Source organism: Colobus angolensis, unplaced genomic scaffold (assembly GCF_000951035.1).
Source record: "Colobus angolensis palliatus isolate OR3802 unplaced genomic scaffold, Cang.pa_1.0 Scaffold80, whole genome shotgun sequence".
NCBI lineage: Eukaryota > Metazoa > Chordata > Mammalia > Primates > Cercopithecidae > Colobus > Colobus angolensis.
Window position 1 is genome coordinate 747,202 of NW_012121821.1, and position 20,744 is coordinate 767,945.

Genomic DNA, 20,744 nt, shown 5'->3' on the forward strand with positions numbered 1-20,744 from the left:
GCAAATAATGCCTTTGTACATTGCTGGAATTAAGTGGAAGCACTTATGACTCATCAATCAGACAGGTTTGAGCCCATCTTCTGCTTCAGATCACAAATTACAGAATGTCTAGGAGGTAAACCATTTGGTCCTGGTGATACAGCAATACCAAGCCAGGGAGCAAGCAGCTTGGAGGAGAGCAGGAAATATAGAGCACATCACTGCTGGCATGCTGGAAAGGAGGACGAGATCACCGAGGCTTATCTGTTAGGATGTTAGTGTTACCCGCACAATCATCCTGTAACCGTCTTAAGTTGTCTCTTAAACCTCATTCCATCCAATTCACTAAGCAAACTTGAATTCTCTCTTTTTTGTGCAAGGTCATTAAGAAGTTGAGAAAAAACAACTTTAGTCTTCACATCCCTGCCTCTTTCTATGTTGGCTTTGTTTTATTTATTTATTTATTTTTATTTGTTTGTTTGTTTATTGAGACAGAGTCTCACTCTGTCACCCAGGTTGGAGTGCAGTGACACAATCTCAGTTCACTGTGGCCTCCGCCTCCTGGGCTCAAGCAATCCTCCCACCTCAGCCTCCTGAGTAGCTGGGATTACAGACGCCCACCACCACGCCCGGCTAATTTTTGTATTTTTAGTAGAGACAGGGTTTCACCACTTTGGCCAGGCTGGTCTCAAACTCCTGACCTCAAGTGATCCGCCCGGCTTGGCCTCCTAATGTGCTGGGATTCCAGGTGTGAGCCACCGTGCCCGGCCTATGTTAGCTTTAAATTTCACTTTGTAACAATGGTCTGGAGAATTAGGATCATCTGTGCTCTCCACTCAGAAATAAAGTGTAGTTCAATCTGTTTCTGTACTTGGTGGAAAGTCTGGTCTCCCGGACACCAAGGACCAGAGTCTGGCAGGTGTAAGGCAATAATGACAAGAGAGCCTGAGTGCAGAGTCATCTGCTGCTGTATTCTCTAGTGTGCATGTAGCAGTTGACACCCTTCTTCAGTGGCTTGGTTATGAATTCCTTCAGTCATTTAGCACAATGCATATCTTATGGAATGCTTGGTAGTACGGGCCAGCTGAGGAACATTTTTTAGAAGGGACACTACAAGAATAAGACATCTGCTTTCTCTATTGCAAGAGGTTCAATTACATTCATAAAGTCCCATCCTGTGGGGAAGATTGTCAAGCTTTCATATGCAAAAACTATCCATGAAACCTGAGAGGCTCATCAGTTTCTTGTGCTTTTACTTTTGCCCCACATCACTGGTTTTAGAAAATCTCTAGGTTTTACATTTATTTTTACAAATTACACACACATACATACAGTTGTCCCTCAGTATCCATGGAAAATTGGTTCTAGGATCTCCCTTGGAAACCAAAATCTGAGTATGCTCAAGTGCCTGATAGAAAATGGTATAGTATTTTCATGCAACCTATGCATACCCTCCCATATACTTTCAATAATCTCTAGATTATTTATAATACTAACTACAACAAAAAATGTCATGTACATAGTTATACTGTATTGTTTAGGGAATAATGACAAGAAAAAGGTCTGTACATGTACAGCACAGATTCAATTTTTTTTTAGTATGATTTCTGTCTTCTGTTGGCTGAATCTATGAATGTGGAACTCACGAATATGGAGAGCCAATATTCACCGCAGCTCTAAAATAATAGAAAAGACTTTTTACAAAGGCTTTTATGGTATTACTAAACTTTGGTTCGGTTTAGATTTTGTTAAACTATGTTTCAATCTGGTTGGGGATTTGTCTATTTAATTTTATGCCAATATTTCAAAACATACCACTAAAGCCTGTAAGGTCTTTTCTGTTTTTCTAGAGCTGCAGTGAATATTTGAAAACACTAGTTACCTGTGTCTATTTAAATGTAAACTTAAATTCAGTTATTCAGCAGCACTAGCCACATTTGAAAAGCCCAGTGGCCACAGGTGGCCAATAGCTACTGTATTAGACATGATTAGACAAGATATGGAACATCTCCATCATTGCCAAAAGTTCTGTTGGGTAATGCTGTTTTAGAATGTACCTGAAACTGAAACTAAGTGGTTAATAAACCAATCTATTCAAGAGCTTTTGTGGCCAGGCGAGTGGCTCATGCCTGTAATCCCAGCACTTTGGGAGGCCAAGGAGGGTGGATCACCTGAGGTCAGGAGTTCGAGACCAGCCTGGCCAACATGGAGAAACTCTGTCTCTATTAAAACTACAAAAATTAGCCAGGTATGGTGGCAGGCGTCTGTAATCAGGCGTCTGAGATCAGCCTTGGCAATTCAAAGTGCTAATTGTAGCCCATATAAGAACATATGTATACTAAAAAGAAAAGCACCTTTTCCTCTATATATTCAGAAAAGTGGGGTCTAATTAGGAATCCTGTTAAAAATGTGATAATTTAAACTAAGTATTTTTACTAGAAATGATTTCCAATGTTGAGCTTGCTTTGTTCAGATGACCGAGTTGATTGGACCGTGGGCACCTGTATCACATGACAAAAATATCCCCTAGGCTTTTTTACCCAAGAGGTTTGGAGTTAGTCCTAATAATAACCTTTATTTAAGTGCTCAGTAGTTATCGGGTGCCACTGCTCTAGGCATGACATCATCATTAGTAACATATTAAAGATTCTAGCAATGACTATTGTCAAATAGATGGTCGGGTAGGTTTGGGCCTGTCTCTTGCTTTAGGATACATATTGCAGAATGTCTCTGAGGTGAACCACTGGGGCGCTAAATATATAGCAATACCTGACTCAGGGAACAAGCAGCTGGAAGAACAGAAAACATACAGCATCACTGTTGACATAATGGAAAAGGGGAGTGTTTTCTATCTTGTAATGTAGCTGTGGCTCCTTGTGACAGTGGCAGTTTTGTGTTGTCAAAAGCCCCCACACCCAAGTGTCAAATGGTACTTTTGGGAATGAAAGTAGAGAACAGGTGGGGGCAAGTGTTATTCTATGAATAGCCTTGCACATCAGCACAGGACAAACTCTTCACTAATTTTAATAACACTCGCAAAGTTTCTAGGAATTTAAATGTCATCAAACTTCGATCTGTTCTACTACATTATTTTTCTATGTGTTTTTATTTTCCTATACATGTTGAAGAAAAAAAAAAGCCAAGAATAATTATGCTTTTGGACAAGGATAAATATGCATTTAAGGCAACCAACACCAGTTAGATACCCTAATTAGTGTGACAGGAGACCTGGTGAGCAACCAGGGATTTGATAAACCTGCTAATAACAAATTCTACAGTTTCCATGCCACAGTGTGTCAGCACGGAAAGGTGCTCATCCATGAAAGTGTAAAAATACCACACAGTTTTCTCACACATCGTAGCTCTGAGTCCGACTTAGAATAAAGTCTAGTGGACAATGAATGGGCTGAATGGGCAGGCCTAGCTACACAAGCTGGATGCCAGAAGCAGAAGGGCCTATCCACCTCCTCGGACCTTCATCCTTCCCTTCTCCCTCTGCTAAAGATTCCATCTTAAGGGCTGACTTCAATAAGTCAGCTCCCCCCCCAGCTGTGTACCCTGCCCTGCCCACCTTATTTCATGTAATGCAACAACTCTGTGAAGCTAGTAATGGAGACGAGGAATCTAAGACTCACAAAGTTTAAGTGACCTGCTGAAGGTCACACATCTAGGAAATGCGAGAAACAGAATTCAAACCTGGGCTTAGCGAAATGCAAAGTCTATGTTCTTCTTCTATGCTTTTCATCAACTCCCAATTACAGGGACAGATACCTTAAAAAGACTAATATATCAATATATCTATATAAATGTAGATATACAGATATGTCTGAGCTGTTTTTACTCACTTCGGACACCAAGTGTGCGATTTTTTTTTTCTTTCACCCAAAGCCAATTCTCTGATTCTCTAGATACCAACGGGGAGTACTACAATTCAATTCCATTCTGCCATTCACTACTTGGCAGTAGCACAGACCCCACAGGTTAAGGGCTCAGTCCCACAAGACTGCCCTAACTTCAGATGCCAGTTGCAACTCCCAGGTTTCTACCTGTATTTCTGACCAACCAGCTATAAATCAGGGGCTCCCCATGAAGTGAACCAGAACATGCCACCCAAAATATGCCACTTTGGCATATTGGTTATTTTGACCTGAAGGTGCTTGAGAGATACCAGAGGTAGGAAGGGCTCTCAGAGCTCTCTGATCTACACCTTTCTACCTTAAAACAGGACATAGACCAGGCACAGTGCCTCATGCCTGTAATGCTAGCACTTTGGAAGGCTGAGGCAGGTGGATGATTTGAGGCCAGCAGTTTGAGACTAGCCTGACCAACATGGCAAAAACCCAACCCTACTAAAAATACAAAAATTAGCCATGTGTGGTAGTGCGTGCCTGTAATCCCAGCTGCTCAGGAGGCTGAGGCACAAGAATCACTTGAACCTGAGGAATGGAGGTTGCAGTGACCTGAGATCACACCACTGTGCTCCAGCCTGGGTGACAGAGCAAAATTCTGTAAAAAAAGAAAAAAGAAAAAAAAAAACACCAGGACATAAATTTCCCATGAGAAATGCAACCTCTTTATACCAGGAAGAGGAGAAATTCTTTTTTTTTTTTTTTTACTTTCGGATGAACTGGAGGTGAGTCCTGATCATATTACACAAAGCTTTCCACCATTGTGAACAATTAGGCAAGGCATTGGTGACAAAGGGGCATCACTGATAAATACAGAGCAATACTGGGGCAGTAAAGAGGAAGTTACAGAGACATTTGTATTCCTTCAAATATCAGAAGCTTCCACATCACAGCAGGAGAGCTGAGGATGAGCTCCACCTCCCGAAGGCTTAGTTCAAAAACTTCCTGTTGGCATTTGCCCTAAACAAGCACCCCCGACTTCTGGCATCATCTGTTGGACTATGAGATCCAGCCGGTTTCCAGGGTATTGGAAACCTTTATTTTACAATCCCCATTATATATCTCAACTCCACCAGCTACGTCCTCTGGCGGGTAGGACTCCTGGTCAATTTGGACATCAATATCTTTTTTGCTGGCAATTTTGTATATAGGGATTACCTTTTGCATCGCAGCCTTTACCAGAGGGAAATCTTGTTTCCTGCAACAATGAATCATTCGGGGCTCCAGCAACTGGTACAAACCTGTGATAAGGTCATCTCACTCTGAGGACTTTGAGTCTTGCTTGATTCATCAAATTGGACATCTGAATTTTCTTCTGCTGCTCAATCTGTTTCTCTTTCTTCTCATAATATTCCATAATCTTTAGTCTTTGGGCTTGCACGAGCCAATCTTTGTCTATGTTGAACTCTTCTTCTACCTTTGCATCTATTCCTTCTGCTTTCTCATTGGCTTCTTGTTCAACGAAAGCCATCATATGCTTTACCTGCTTTTGCACATCAGCATCGCTGAGAGCGATGGTGAGAGCAATGTTAGGTCAGTGAGCAACAGGCTCGAGTTTAGGTTTGAAGGGTGAGGTGGGAGGAATGGGCAGAGGAAACCCCTGCACAAATCTTGGTTTCCTTTACTTTTTGAGAACATTCTTGTCAACAGAAGTGAGGCATGGACACTGAGATGAATCTGTACAAACACTAAAATAAGTCATCTTCCATTAATTTTCACCATATATTTCCGAGTTATTTTCCCACAGTTCACTGTGCATAGCCCAAGACCCTTTGCCTTGTCTTGTCACAGCTGTACAATTTATCATTCTTTGTTAACGTGGTATGTAAGCGTGCAGGCCTGTCGGCTTCTTTGGGTCTTCATTTCTCTTCTATGAAGGTTCCCCTGTCGTGTAAAAGTGTTAATGTCAAATAAAATGTGTATCCTTATCTCCTGTTAACCTGCCTTTTCTCAGTTAAATCCTTAGGTACAACCACAAAACCTAAGAAGGTAGAGGAAAAGTCTTTCCTCCCCTTTACCACAAGCACCTCGTTGGGTTTAATAATTTGCAAGAACAGCTCACAAAACTCAGGAAAGTGCTTCATTTACCATTACCAGTTTATTATAAAGGATTATCTTCAGGAATAGCCAAATGGAAGAGATGCATTGAGCAGGGCATCAGGGGAGGGGTGCAAAGCCTCCATGCCCTCTCCTGGCACCACTGTCCCAAGAACTTAATGTGGTCACCAACTTGGGAGCTCTCCAAACCCCGTCAGTTAAGGGTTCTTTTAGTTTTTGTTTGTTTGTTTGTTTTTCAGACAGGGTCTTCCCCTGTCACCCAGGCTGGAGTACAGTGTTGTGATCATGGCTGAGTATAGCCTCAACCTCCCAGCTTTGAGTGATTCTCCCACCTCAGCCTCCTGAGTAGCTGGGACTACAGTTGTGCATCACCACACCCAGCTAATTTTTGTATTTTTTGAAGAGACAGGGTTTTACCATGTTTCCCAGGCTAGTCTCAAACTCCTGTCTTAAGTGATTGTCCCCACTTAGCCTCTCAAAGTGCTGGAATTACAAGTGTGAGCCACCACACTTGTATTAGTCAGCGTTCTCTAGAGGGACAGAATTAATGTAATAAATATAGAGAGCCCAGTGTGTCCAGGTGGATTTGAAAACTTCCAGTTCTACCTATATGATAACTTCCATATATATATGGGAGTTTATTAAGTATTAACTCACATGGTCACGAGGTCCCACAATAGGCTGTCTACAGGCTGAAGAGCAAGGAGAGCCAGTCCAAGTTCCAAAACTGAAGAACTTGGAGTCTAATGTTTGAGAGCAGGAAGCATCCAGCATGGGAGAAAGATGTAGGCTGGGAGGCTAGACCAATCTCTGTTTTCACATTTTTCTGCCTGCTTATATTCTAGCTCACTGGCAGATGATTAGATTGTGCCCACCCGGAATAAGGCGGGTCTGGCCTTCCCAGCCCACTGACTCAAATGCTAATTTCCTCTGGCAACACCCTCACAGGGACACCCAGGATCAATACTTTCTATCCTTCAATCCAATGAAGTTGGCACTCAGTATTAACCATCACAAGTCCACCCCTTGTCAACCTGAACCCATACACATCTCCTGAGATCATACAAATCTTCAAATAAGGACAATAATAAGGTCATAATTATGCCTAGCATAATACAACTATCCTTTGCACAACCAGAAATGCAACAATCCCCAACCCAAATACTATTTCATAAAGTTAACAATACCTAAATGCTGATGAGAAGTAAATAAATCTTATGTCATATGCTAAAGGAAAAAGGAAATAAAATGAAGATATTTTCTTAGTACAAGTATATACATGCACAAACATATTTTTAATGAAAGAAGGAGGAAATACTCATGACAACTACAGTCCTCGTTTCTGCAGCTGGTCACGTTGTCATAGCTGGTATTGATGACTACCTTCTTCTACTACCCATTCTGTATTATTTTTGCCTTCAGCAAGCACCTCAGCAGGTCATGGTTTTTTTCCTGGTGGAGTGACCCAAACCTTCATTCACGAAGGGTCTGGGTCATTTGTAGTCCTGCCTGAATTGGGCTGTTGTAGTTTCTCACTGACTTTAATCAAAGGGCATGGTAACACTAAGAGACGCCCTAATGGATCTCCTGTATTCCATGCATACTCTTCCTTAACTCCATTGTGGAGTAGTAGACTGATTTCAGTAGTAGACCTAGACTTGATAGTCTAGGTCAATCACCCCAGCCAACACTGTAACTGCCTTCTTGGTCTGTTGACTTAAAGGTAGGAGGAGCCCATGGACAGCAATGGAGAAAAATGCATTTGCCAAATCAATGGCTGCATACCAGGTACCAGGAGGTGTGTTAATTTGCTCAAGCAATGAAAACACATCTGGTACAGCAGCTGCACTTGGAGTCACCACTTGGTTAAGCTTATGATAATCCACTGTCATTCTGCAGGATCCATCTGTCTTCTGCACAGGCCAAATGGGAGACAGCTGAACAAGGATGTGGTGGGAATCACCACCCCTGCATCTTTCGAGTCCTTGATGGTAGCACTAATCTCCATGATCCCTCCAGGGATGCAATACTGTTTTTGATTTACTATTCTTCTAGGAAGAGGCAGCTCTAATGGCTTCCATTTGGTCTTTCCCACCATAATAGCCCTCATTCTACCAGCCAATGTGGGGGTTCTGCCAGCCGCTAAGTATGTCTATGCCAATTATGCATTCTGGCACTGGGGAAATGACCACAGGATGAGTTTGGGGACCCACTGGACCCACTGTAACTCGAACCTGAGCTAAAACTCCATTAATTACTTGACCTCCATAAGCCCCTACTTTAACTGGAGGACCACAATGATGTTTTGGGTCCCCTGGAATCAACGTCAGCTAAGAGCCAGTGTCCAGTAGTCCCCTAAATGTCTGATCATTTCCCTTTCCCAAATGCACAGTTACCCTGCTAAAAGGCTACACAGTTACCCTGCTAAAAGGTCTCCTGGGGGAATGGTGAGAGAAAGATTCACTGCATAAATTGTTCATAATGTAGTGGGGTCCTTCCTTAAGGGGACATGGCCTCCCCTTCATTCAAGGGGTTCTGGGTCTGTAAAGTGACTCAAATCTGGAAATTGATTGAGGGGCCATGATTCTCTGTTTTCATAATTCAAATTAGTCTTTTTTTCCATTTGGCCTAGAAGTTTTCTGCTTATATAAATTAAGTAAGAATGCAGTAGGCTTCCTATCAATTCATTTTCTAAGAACACTGTGATTAATTAGCCAATACCACAGCTCGATGTAAGTCAGACTATTCTGATTGCTGCTTTGCCTCTGCTGTCCATTATGGTAGCTATGCATACCTTGCCTTTGACAGTTGAGTGCTGCCACTTGGCCACTGCCACCTCGGGATCCAATTATTCCCATTGTATTTAAATTTTGTAGTTCAGTGACTGCGGTTCCCACCGTTAGATCTCACATACAGAGAAGAGCAATTACAGGGCTCTTCAAAGATGCAGGTGCTGCCCTCACAAATCTATTTTGCAAGGCATTAGTCAAGGATATATCTTCTGGACCCTCCCAGCTGGGATGAGTAGGTCTAAAATGACTAATCCACTCCACCATCCCAATCTCCCTAAGCCTTTGGATCCCTTCTCCTACATTAAATCAAGGGAGATCAGGCATTTCCAGCTCGCTCACATTGGGCCATCTTTTAAACCATATTTCAGCAAACCAAGCAAATAAACTATTAGAACCTTTTTTAACTCCCCAAGCTGCAACATTAAATGCAGAGTCCCTACTTAGTGGGCCCAAATTGATAAACTCAGCCTGATCCAACTCTACGTTCCTTCCACCATTATCCCACACCCTTAATATCCATTTCCATGTCTGTTGTCCAGATTTTTGTTTAAATAAATTAGAAAATTCATGAGGCTCTTTTCGAATGTAGCACACCTCCTCATGGGTCATACTCTCAACCTCATCTCATTAGCATGTGTTCTATTGTTGAAAGGAGCTTGTTATGAATAACAAACAATGTTCTTATCACTCAGGAAATTCTAAATTCTAAATGTTTCAGAAGCTCTGTGTGAGGAACTAGACACAAGGACCAAATATATATTCTTTATTGTTTTGCCATATATATATATATATATATGTAAAATAAAGGCCTGGCATGGTGGCTCACACTTATAATCTCAGCACTTTGGGAGGCCAAGATGGGAGAAATGCTTGAGCATAGGAGTTTGAGACCAGCCTGGGCAACAAAGCAAGACATTGTCTCTACAAAAAATAAAAGTAAAAAAAATTAGCCAGCTGTGATGGCCTATACTCGCAGTCCTAGCTATTCAGGAGGCTGAGGTGGGAGAATCACTTGAGACGGGGGAAGTCAAGTCTTCAGTGAGCTGTAATTGTGCCACTGCACTCCAGCCTGGATGACAGAGTGAGATCCTGTCTCTAAAAATATAAAGCTGGGCTCAGTAGCTCACGCCTGTAAGTAATCCCAGCATGAGGCAGAGGCCTCATGGCCTCCCATAATCTGGGAGGCAGAGGCAGGTGGATTGCTTGAGCCCAGAAGTCTGAGACCAGTGGGAAACATGGTGAAACCTTATCTCTACAAAAAAAAACTAGCCAGGTATGGTGGCACATACCTGTAGTCCCAGCTACTTGAGGGGCTGGGGCACAAGGACTGCTTGAGCCCAGGAGGTTGAGGCTGCAGTGAGCTGAGATCGCACCACTGCATGCCAGCCAGGGTGACAGAGCAAGACCATGTTTCGAAACAAACAAACTAACAAAAATAAAACAGACCATGAAAATAAACAGTGTATTACTGAGCTATACATAATATTCTACTTTTATCCATTTGTCCTTGGATTTGTAAAAGTCTTCACACAAAAAGCTTAGAAAGAGCCCAAAATGTGAAACATGAAGGCGGGGCAGTACCAGCAGAGCCAGGTGAGTACCGGCATCTCTGAATCCTCATCCTCCCATTCTCTTCTAGATCTCCTTGGGCAAAGTAGAGAAATCACTTACATCAGATGCTGAGCTCTCTATGAACATGATCTAAAGGTGACTGTTCATCTTTTCATCTAGGTGTGTATCCCAGGTCTTAGGTGGTGAAAAAGATTATCTCCTTAACCAAACTCTGCTCAGACTCCCCTGAATTTCTCAAGTAGTCCTTGAGTTTTGGACTTCCATGTTCTTCTCTGTATTGTCCAATTTCAGCAAGAATCCTGATAAGTTGGTTTAGCCAGAATCCCCCATCCTTCATGTATCATCATTCTTTACATCTGATCAGCTTCCTCATCCTCCACCACCCCCCAGGTGATGTCTAATTATTCTGCCCTGTCTTCAGCAAGAATCCTGTTAGGTCCATTTAGCCAGAATTCCATGCCACTCTTGATGTTTCCTTTTAGTAATTTTCTACCCACTGACCCCACCCTTTGGCTATAAAATTCCTTTTTTTTTTTTTTTTTTAAGCATCTACATGTAAGCCGAAAATAAAATTATTTAGCCCCAGCCATCTGAATGGACCCCTACTGTTGGCCAAGGGCATTCCAGGGTTAACCTGAAATACTAGGTCACAGCATGCTAGGAAGTGGGGGTCAGACATGACTTACTATACTTCTCTCACTTTTGGAATTCAGGAAAAGCCAACAAGCATTAGCATCAATGTAGACCTTAAGTCTGGTAAGAAACATTTACAGTCTGTTCTCTCTGAAATCTGCTACTTGAAAGCTTCATCTGCATGATAAAACCTTGGTCTATAAAACCCCTTATTATAATCCAGACATACATTCCTTTCTATGGATAGTAACTCTTTCAGTGAATTGCCAGTCAGAAAATGTTTAAATCAACCTACTACCAGGAAGCCTGCTTCACCCCACCATGGAGTTTTCCCACCCTTCCAGATTGAACCACTGTAAATATTGCATGTATTGCCTGCTGTATTAGATCTCCCTAAACTGTATAAAATCAACCTGCACCCTGATCACCCTGGGCACATGTCGTCAGGTCCTTCTGAAGCTGTGTCATGGGCACATTCTTATCCTTGGCAAAATAAACTTTCATTAAAATCTGTGGATGTTAATAAGATTATTAAAATTAAATAAGAACTGACCAAATGGGGTCCAGATTCTAACATTCTTTTTTGTTTTCAATAGGAGGATGGCTGTCATCTCTTTATTAACGTGTTAGCAAAGCTTGGTTAATAGGCACTTTCCTCCCAGGTCATATTAGTAAGTATTTACTTAAGAGCACAAACCATGAATCTTCCCAGAATGTGGACAAGTATTTTGCAGTCATGAGCTACGATATTCTCTTAGATTTCTGACCCATTTCTCCTAAGCTGCTGCAGGCTACAGTCTGCTTATATATATATATATATATATATATCTGAGTCTGGTGGTGGCTCATGTCTGTAATCCCAGGACTTTGGGAGGCCAAGGCAGAAAGATTGCTTGAGGCCGGAGTTTGAGACCAGCCTGGGCAACATAGTGAGTCCCCGTCTCTACAAAAAATTTAAACCTTAGGCAGATGTGGTGGTGCACACCTGTAGTCTCAGCTGCTTGCGGGGACTGAGGTGGGAGGATCACCTGAGTCTGGGAGGACCAGGCTGCATGAGCTAAGATCGCACCACTGCACTCCAGCCTGGGCAACAAATTAAGACGCTGTCTGAAAAACAAAATATCTGTATCTATACTTCTATCTATATCTATCTATCTAGTTACTTTTTTTTTTGAGATGGAGTCTCACTCTGTCTTGCCCAGGCTGGAGTGCAGTAGCATGCTCTCAGTTCACTGCAGCCTCCACCCACTGGGTTCAAGCAATTCTCCTGCCTCAGCCTCCCAAGGAGCTGGGACTACAGGTGTGTGTCACCACACCCAACTAATTTTTTTGTATTTTTAGTAGAGATGGCATTTTACCATATTGGCGAGGCTGGTCTTGAACTCCTAACCTCAAGTGGTCTACCCACCTCAGCCTCCCAAAGTGCTGGGATTACTGGTGTGAGCCACCCATGCCCAGCCTAGTAACTTTTTTTTTTTTTTTTTTTTGAGACAGAGTCTTGCTCTGTCACCCAGGCTGGAGTACAATGGCGTGATCTCGGCTCACTGCAGCCTACACCTTCTGGGTTCAAGCAATTCTCCTGCATCAGTCTCCTGAGTAGCTGGGATTACAGGTGCACGCCACCATACCTGGCTAATTTTTGTATTTTTAGTAGAGATGAGGTTTCACCATATTGGTCAGGCTGGTCTCGAACTCCTGACTTCATGATCCACCCTCCTAAGCCTCCCAAAGTTCTGGGATTACAGGCATGAGCCACTGTACCTAGCCTGACTTCCCTGTTTTTTTAGAGACAGGGTCTCACTCTGTCCCCCAGACTGGATCTTCTTCTACCTGTCTGTCTAGTTATACATGTGTTGTGTGTGTGATGTCTATAAAAAGAAATCTAATTAATTGACTTAAGGAAGGATAAGCACTTGGATCAAATACGTTTTAAAGGGAAGACAAAAGCTGTGGTACCTTTTAGTTCACCTAACTTTAATCTTTGAGAAGTAAAAACCGTCTTAAAGATTATTGGTAAAATGCAGAAGTCATCAAAACGTAAATTTTTGCCTAGGGTTAAAGGATTGTTTTGAATCAGATAAGATAAACCTAAAGGTTTAAACGAGTTGTGGAATGATTGTAAGAATTAATCTTGCAAAAGAAATTCTGTGTGTGAACAGACTGACTAAATTTGAAAGGGTATTACATGGACTGGGCATGGTGGCTCATGCCTGTAATCCCAGTACTTTGGGAGGCCAAGGCAAGCAGATCACCTGAGGATAGGAGTTCTAGATCAGCCTGGTCAACACGGCAAAATCCCATCTCTACTAAAAATAAAATATGAGCCAAGTGTGGTGGTACGTGCCTGTAATCCAAGCTACTCAGGAGGCTGAAGCAGGAGAATTGCTTGAACCCGGGAGGCGGAAGTTGCAGTGAGCTGAGATCGTGCTGTTGCACTCCAACCTCGGCAACAGAGCAAGACTCCATATCCAAAAAAAAGGGAGGGGGGTGTTATATGGTTTTTCTGCAAATTGAGAATTAAAATAAAAGCACAACAAGGTACTCTTAAGGCACTAATCTGCTCTTCAGCAAAATTCGTAAAGGGTTATAAAAGGTTTCTGCTTTTTAAAAAATTTCCAAGTCATCATTTTGGCGAAATAAATAAGGTAATCTGGTATTCTCTTTCATAACATCAAGTGCTTTAAGCCTCTAATATATTTAACAGTCTTCTCCAAATCAAACTTCAGTTTCAAAATTGTCCTTCTTGATGGCTTGTTTTTGGATGCTACAGACGGCCCCTGGGGCATACAGAGGAGAGGTAAACAGGATTACCTTATATGTTTAGGTACATGGGATTATGTAAATTTATGTTCCAAAATTTATGGGATTTCTAAAATTCTAATGTCTGACTATAGGCTAGCAATCACAATTAAGGTTGTTATGTTAAGTTTTTTGTCTTGTCTTGATCCTCTTCAAAGGATGGTTTATAATCAGCTATAGAACTTTGACAGGTGCTCTAAAATGCAGGTTTCTGATAACTTTTGAGATTGTGACATTGGAATAAAAGAAAAACGTAAGGACTCATGAAGAGCTGAATTGTTCACAAATATCAAGCAAAACAAGAATGGAGTAAACTAATAGAAAACTGAAGTAAGTTTTTTTTTCTTTTTTGAGACAGAGCCTTGCTCTGCTGCCCAGGCTGGAGTGCAATGGCGTGATCTCAGCTCACTGCAACCTCTGCCTCCCAGGTTCAAATGATTATCCTGCTGTCACAATCTATACATCTGACAAAGGACTAATATCCAGACTCTATTACAAACTCAAATGAATTAGCAAGAAAAAAAAATCCTATGAAAAAGTGGGCTAAGGACATGAATAAACAGTTCTCAAAAGAAGATATACAAATGGCCAACAAACATATGAAAAAAAGCTCAACATCACTAATGATCAGGGGAATGCAAAGCAAAACTACAATGCAATACCACTTCACTTCTGCAAGAATGACCGTAATCAAAAAATCAAAAAATAATAGATGCTGGTGTGGATGCGGTGATCAGGGAATACTTTTACACTGCTGGTGGGAATGTAAACTAGTACAGCCACTATGGAAAACAGTGTGGAGATTCCTTAAAGAACTAAAAATAGAACTACCATCTGATCCAGCAATCCCACTACTGGGCATCTACCCAGTGGAATAAAAGTCTTTATACAAAAAAGATACTTGCACATGCATGTTTATAGTGGTACAATTCACAATTGCAAAATTGTGGAACCAACCCAAATGCCCATCAATCAATGAGTGAATAAAGAAACTGTGGCATATATATGTGTGTATATATATATGATGGAATACTACTCAGCCATACAAAGGAGTGAATTAACGGCATTCACGGTGACCTGGATGACACTGGAGACTATTATTCTAAGTGAAGTAACTCAGGAATGGAAAAGCAAACATTTTGCATTCTCACTGATTTGTGCTAGCTAACCTATGAGGACACAAAAGCATAAGAATGATACAATAGGCTGGAAATGGTTGCTCACGCCTGTAATCCTGACACTTTGGGAGGCCAAGGCAGGTATATCACAAGGTCAGGAGTTCGAGACCAGCCCGGCCAACATGGTGAAACCCTGTCTCTACTAAAAATACAAAAATTACCCAGGCATGATGGTGGGTGCCATCTCAGCTACTTGGGAGGCTGTGGCAGGATAATTGCTTGAACCCAGGAGGTGAAGGTTGCAGTGAGCCAGGATCACACCATTGCACTGCAACAGGGCAAGACTCCATCTCAAAAAAAAAAAAAAAAAAAGCATGATATAATGGACTTTGGGAACTTGGGGGGAAGGGTAGGAGGGAAGTGAGGAATAAAAGACTACAAATAGGATGCAGTGTATACTGCTTGGGTGATGGGTGCACCAAAATCTCACAAATTACCACTAAAGAACTTACTTATGTAACCAAATATGACCAATAAAGAACTTACTCATGTAACCAAATATGATCTGTACCCCAATAACCTATGGAAAAAATAAAGAAAAATGAAATTCAAGTTTGAGTACATCATTGCATTAGTTTGATAGGGCTGCATTGCATTAGTTTGATAGGGTAACAACATACCACAGAGTGGCTAAAAAAAAAAAAAAATCCATTTTCTTTGCAATAGGATGCAACTGGAGAAACTGGTTGTTTTACCAAGGCTTTGACTGGAAGGGTATGCTTCCCTTTAAGGAGTCAAGCTTGACTTGCAGAACTGATAAAAGCCTCTTGGGAAAACTGGCCTGATAGGTTGTCTATACAGTCCCCACACCGGGTTGCTAATTTGTGGTGAGTAAAGAATGTCACTCTCTAACAGATCCAGGACCCCATGCTCTTGGGACCTCAAGAGGAGAGGCATTTACCCAACTTTCAGGTATTTGAGGGTACTAGCCCCTGGCGGGGCTCAGCTTTAGAAAGTCTTATCTGAGATTCCTTGTGGAACAGAGTTTCATCAAAGCCAGTCTAAAAGGCCTATGTAAAAATAATTATCTTTGCTGCACTTTATGCAAATAATCAGGTCAAATATAAGACTAAAGTCTATTTTGCAAACAACTCAGTCCTATCATGATTTGGTTTTAGCAAAAATGAGGACTGGGGAGAAAGAAATTATATTTCAAAACTTAAATATTTGTCATTAAATTCTAGACTTTTTAGATTAGCTGTTTTTAAGTTTTTGCCTACATTTTAGACTAACCCTGTTTATTCCTGTGAACCAATCAGCAATCTCTGGCTGTAGCTCATAAGGAACAAAAGGGGATGGGTAATGTAAAAATCTGGATCACTATTCAAGTTCTGAGAAACTATCCTACACATCCTGCCATTTGGGAAAATAAGACCAAGGGAGTTAACCAAAGCGAAGCCCCATGCACCCAAATCTTAGCAAGAATAAATATAGCCACCACTTATCTGGGCATGTCACAGACATCCTTTTCTCTCCCTTGTTAGAGGAGGACTCAATTCCACCTTAGCATTTGGCTTATAATAATGAGTCTATGCAACCCCCTCCCCCGCAGACACATTTTTGTCCCAAACCCAATTCCAAGCTTTGGGTCAAAGCCCCAGGAAAGAAAGCTGGATCTGAAGGATCCAGGTGCAGGCAATAACAGAAGTTAAAAGGCACAGCACAGGTAAGCATGACTGATTCTTGCCAATTAAGCCAAGCTTCCCAATTCATGAAAAAAGGTCATGCTGATATCCATGGCATAAATGAAGTCTAAGGAACTCAATGGCTACTGACAGCAGGGGAGATAGGGCGTACATGAGTAAGAGTATATATTTCCAGCCCCTAGGCCCCCCAGTTAACATTAGTGAAAGCCGCGTTGATACCCATGGATGGCACCCTGATGTGGTCCCTGAGACTCAGGGATATAAGGATGGAAGAAAGAAAGAGGGATGCCTCACCTCTCATGTATACTGGGTATTCGCTAGGAAGAGATGGGAATGTGGGATGCCTCACTCCCCTCTTTCTATTAATAGAGGAGTAGCCATTCATCTTCAAGCTGTACCCCTTTCGAATGCATCCTGAACCCCCTGGGAAAAAAGTCATTTTCTTTCCTCTTTCCTCCTCTGTCCTCTCTTCACAGATAGGTATTGTATCTTGGTACTATGGGATACTCCCTTTGGATACATCCTCCAAACTGGAAAAAGTTACTTTCCCAAACCTTAAACTGGTTGACTTAAGATTGGGCTCAGGGGAAGGGAACCCAGAAGCCCAACATGCCAGCAAAAGAGTAAAAGGTTTTTGTTTTGTTTTTTTTTTTTTACCACTCAGGCTTTTGGCTCCCCCCTCCCTGTGCAAACTACTAAAAGGTCTCAGGATCTTTGAGCTGTCCTCACCCACCACCCTTATTTCATTTTGATACATATTTTCTAATAAGCCAGTTTATCTCTTCTCACTTTCAGGCCCTTAAACTCCAAATAGTCATGCAACCAGAGCACCAGAGGATGGCCCCTTCTACAGGGAACCCTGAGATAGGCCTCTGAGGGAGATCTGACTGCCATTTTTCCAAAACAGCGCCCCCGTCAGCTGGAAGCAGTTAAGATCATTCCTTGTTCTTACCCTTATTCTAATGGCAGCTAGATGTACTTCTTTTTTTTTTTTTTTAGACGGAGTCTCGCTCTGTCGCCCGGGCTGGAGTGCAGTGGCCCGATCTCGGCTCACGGCAAGCTCTGCCTCTCAGGTTCACGCCATTCTCCTGCCTCAGCCTCCCGAGTAGCTGGGACTACAGGCGCCCGCCACCACGGCCGGCTAATTTTTTGCATTTTTAGTAGAGACGGGGTTTCACCGTGTTAGCCAGGATGGTCTGGATGTCCTGACCTCGTGATCCGCCCGCCTCGGCCTCCCAAAGTTCTGAGATTACAGGCGTGAGCCACTGCCCCGGGCCTTAGATGTACTTCTTTCCACTGGGGAATGATAGATGCAGGAGGAAGATAAGGAAACCTTCCCAGGGCCTTGTCTGGGCGAGTCCACATGTGCGCTGGGAGAGTAGGGTTGGAACCACCAGGAATTCAAGCCTTGTGCGGGTGGATGAGCCTGGTCTCTTCAGCTCTTTTGTGTGGCGAACTGATATTCAATCTGTGAGGTGAGAGCCAGTTGGCCAGACCCCTTTTTTCCACTGAGAGCTTTCTTTCTTTTAATAAATCCCACTCTCTTGCATCTTTCAATGTGTCCCCATGCCTAATTTTCCTGGCTGTGTGATAAGAACCTGGATTTTACCTGAACTAAGGAGCAAAATATCCTGCATCAATTTTAAGAAATATATTACATACTTTTTTTTTTTTGCCTTAGATCCAGAGACAGACTGGAAGTACCTACCTTTCTCGTTGTTAGCTTTGGTATGATGAAATGGAAATAGGAATTTCCTGACACCGTTTGACTTTTTACACTCTTTTTTCAAAACAGTTGAAGAATAGATGATACGAATGTGTTGGCTGATTTCTCTATCGGGCGAGCTCAAAAATTCTGGGTAATCATCAATCTGGAAAAAAAAATAATTCACCTAATTGAAGACAAATACAACTGCTTACCTATGTTGGTATAATAAATCCCCCAAAACCAAGGGCAAGTTTTTTTGTTTCTACATATATGTATGTGTGTGCGTGTGTGTGTGTGTATATATATATACTTTTTTTTTTCCCCCCAAAACGGGAGTCTCACCCTGACACCCAGGCTGGAGTGCAGTGGTGTGATCTCAACTCATTGCAACCTCCACCTCCTGGCTTCAAGTGATTCTCCTGCCTCAGCCTCCTGAGTAGCTGGGATTACAGACATGAGCCACCACACCCAGCTAATTTTTGTATTTTTAGTAGAGACAGGGTTTCACCATGTTGGCCAGGCTGGTCTCGAACTCCTGACCACAAGTGATCACCCACCTCAGCCTCTCAAAGTGCTGGGATTACAGGCATGAGCCATGACACCCGGCCCAAAGACAAGTTTAAACTGGGTTCTTTTTTTTTTCCCCCTCATTTTCTCCACTGGGACATCTTCCTTTTCTTCTTGTTAGGTTTCCCAATTATTTTTCTATTTTTTTTAGTTCTTACTAAAAATGTGCTCAGCAACAGAACCCAAGAAACTATTTACACTATAGAATTGCTACATAAACACTAATAGTGTTTTGTTACAGTATTTGTTAAAATACATCCCTCTCTGCTTCCATTTTATTTTATTTTTTGTTGTTGAGACAGAGTCTCTGTCACCCAGGATGGAGTGCAATGGCACAATCTCCGCTCACTACAACCTCCACCTCCTGGGTTCAAGCAATTCTCTTGCCTCAGTCTCCTGAGTAACTAGGATTACAGGCACCTGCCATCACGCCCAGCTAATTTTTGTTTTTTTGTAGAGATGGGGTTTCACCATGTGGGACAGGCTGGTCTTGAACTCCTGACCTAAGGTGATCCGCCTGCGTCGGCCTCCCAAAGTGCTGGGATTATAGGCACGAGCCTCCGTGCCTAGTCCACTTCCATTTTAAAAATAATTTTTTCATAAAGGTCTCAAAAATGTATAATTAATTGATTTTACACTAAGATTTTTCTATGCAGGAGACAATGTCCATTTATAGGTAACAGTCCACAGATTCTGTGAAGCAAACATCTAGGTTTGAACTACTGGAAATGTGCTTCTCTCCAACGTACTCTGTTCTCTATTCTGGATAAAAACGGGAAAAGTTCTCAATAAATAGATAGGACCTTTAGATCTTCTCTGTAACAGCCTACTTCACTTTCTATGACAAGCAGCAATAGCATTTGATTGAAAAGCTAAGAGTGAGACAGGCACAATGGTGCCCACCTGTGGTCTCAGCTACTCTGGAGGCTGAGGCAGGGGAATCACTGGAGCTCAGGAGTTGAGGCTGTAGTGTGCTATGATCTGTGCAGTGCACTTGTCTGTGACCACTGTAACCCTCTCTGGGCAACATAGAAAGATCCCATCTCTTTTCCTTTTTTATTTTGAGATGGAGTCTTGCTCTTGTCACCCATGCTGGAGTACAATCACACAATCTTGGCTCACTGCAACCTTCACCTCCCAGGTACAAGCAATTCTCCTGCCTCAGCCTCCAGAGTATCTGGGATTACAAGCACGTGCCACCACACCTGGCTAATTTTTTGTATTTTTTTCATAGAGACAGGGTTTCAACATGTTGACCAAGCTGGTCTCGAACTCCTGACCTCAGGTGATCCATCTGCCTCGGCCTCCCAAAGTGCTGTAATCCCACAGCTTTGGGAGGCCAAGGCTGGTGTATCCCCTGAAGTTAGGAGTTTGAGACCAGCCTAACCAACTTGGTGAAACCCTGTCTCTATGAAAACGCAAAAATTAGCCGGGTGTGGTGGTGCATGCCTGTAGTCACAGCTACTTGGGAGGCTGAGGCAGGAGAATCGCTTGAACCCTGGAGGTGGAGGTTGCAGTGAGCTGAGATTGCACCACTGCACTCCAGCCTGGGCAACAGAGTGAGACTCCATCTCAAAAAAAAAAAAAAGCTGGGGCTCAGGCAGAATTCCTGTGTAGGCTTTTTGTGAGTACCTAGAATTTAGATAAGAATGTTTACTGTCATCATGCAGTTTCATTTTTCTTTTCACATATCTAAGAAAGAAATATCAAGTAATACAATTTATAAAATCTAAATCAAAGTAATTGAAGATAGGAAGATGAATTAATAAAAAGCTATTAGTATCTACTCAAATTCAATTTTTTAAAATTATTTTCAAATATGTAGAGTAATTCAAACCAGTTAATGAATCTGTACTTGAAATCACCACTCAACTTTCTCTGATTTAAGCTAAACAATTTTAATT

The 20,744-nt window shown here is 42.2% G+C and overlaps 1 protein-coding gene and 2 pseudogenes across 3 annotated transcripts in view; 1 reads left to right on the forward strand and 2 right to left on the reverse strand.

The window, feature by feature from the left end:
- Positions 1 to 20,744, reverse strand: part of LOC105502623 (chromosome unknown open reading frame, human C12orf56) — a 115,905-nt gene that overhangs the window by 62,761 nt on the left and 32,400 nt on the right. For both annotated transcript variants that reach the window (XM_011929223.1, XM_011929222.1), the window contains exon 2: positions 18,274 to 18,436. In XM_011929223.1, the coding sequence (XP_011784613.1) occupies positions 18,274 to 18,436 (163 nt within the window). The remainder of the gene's footprint in view (positions 1 to 18,273; positions 18,437 to 20,744) is intronic.
- On the reverse strand, positions 4,611 to 5,415 carry LOC105502724 (annotated as a pseudogene).
- Positions 17,410 to 20,744, forward strand: part of LOC105502621 — a 51,343-nt pseudogene continuing 48,008 nt past the window's right edge. The window contains exon 1 of the transcript XR_001000365.1: positions 17,410 to 17,493. The product of XR_001000365.1 is annotated as a 40S ribosomal protein S11-like (transcript). The remainder of the gene's footprint in view (positions 17,494 to 20,744) is intronic.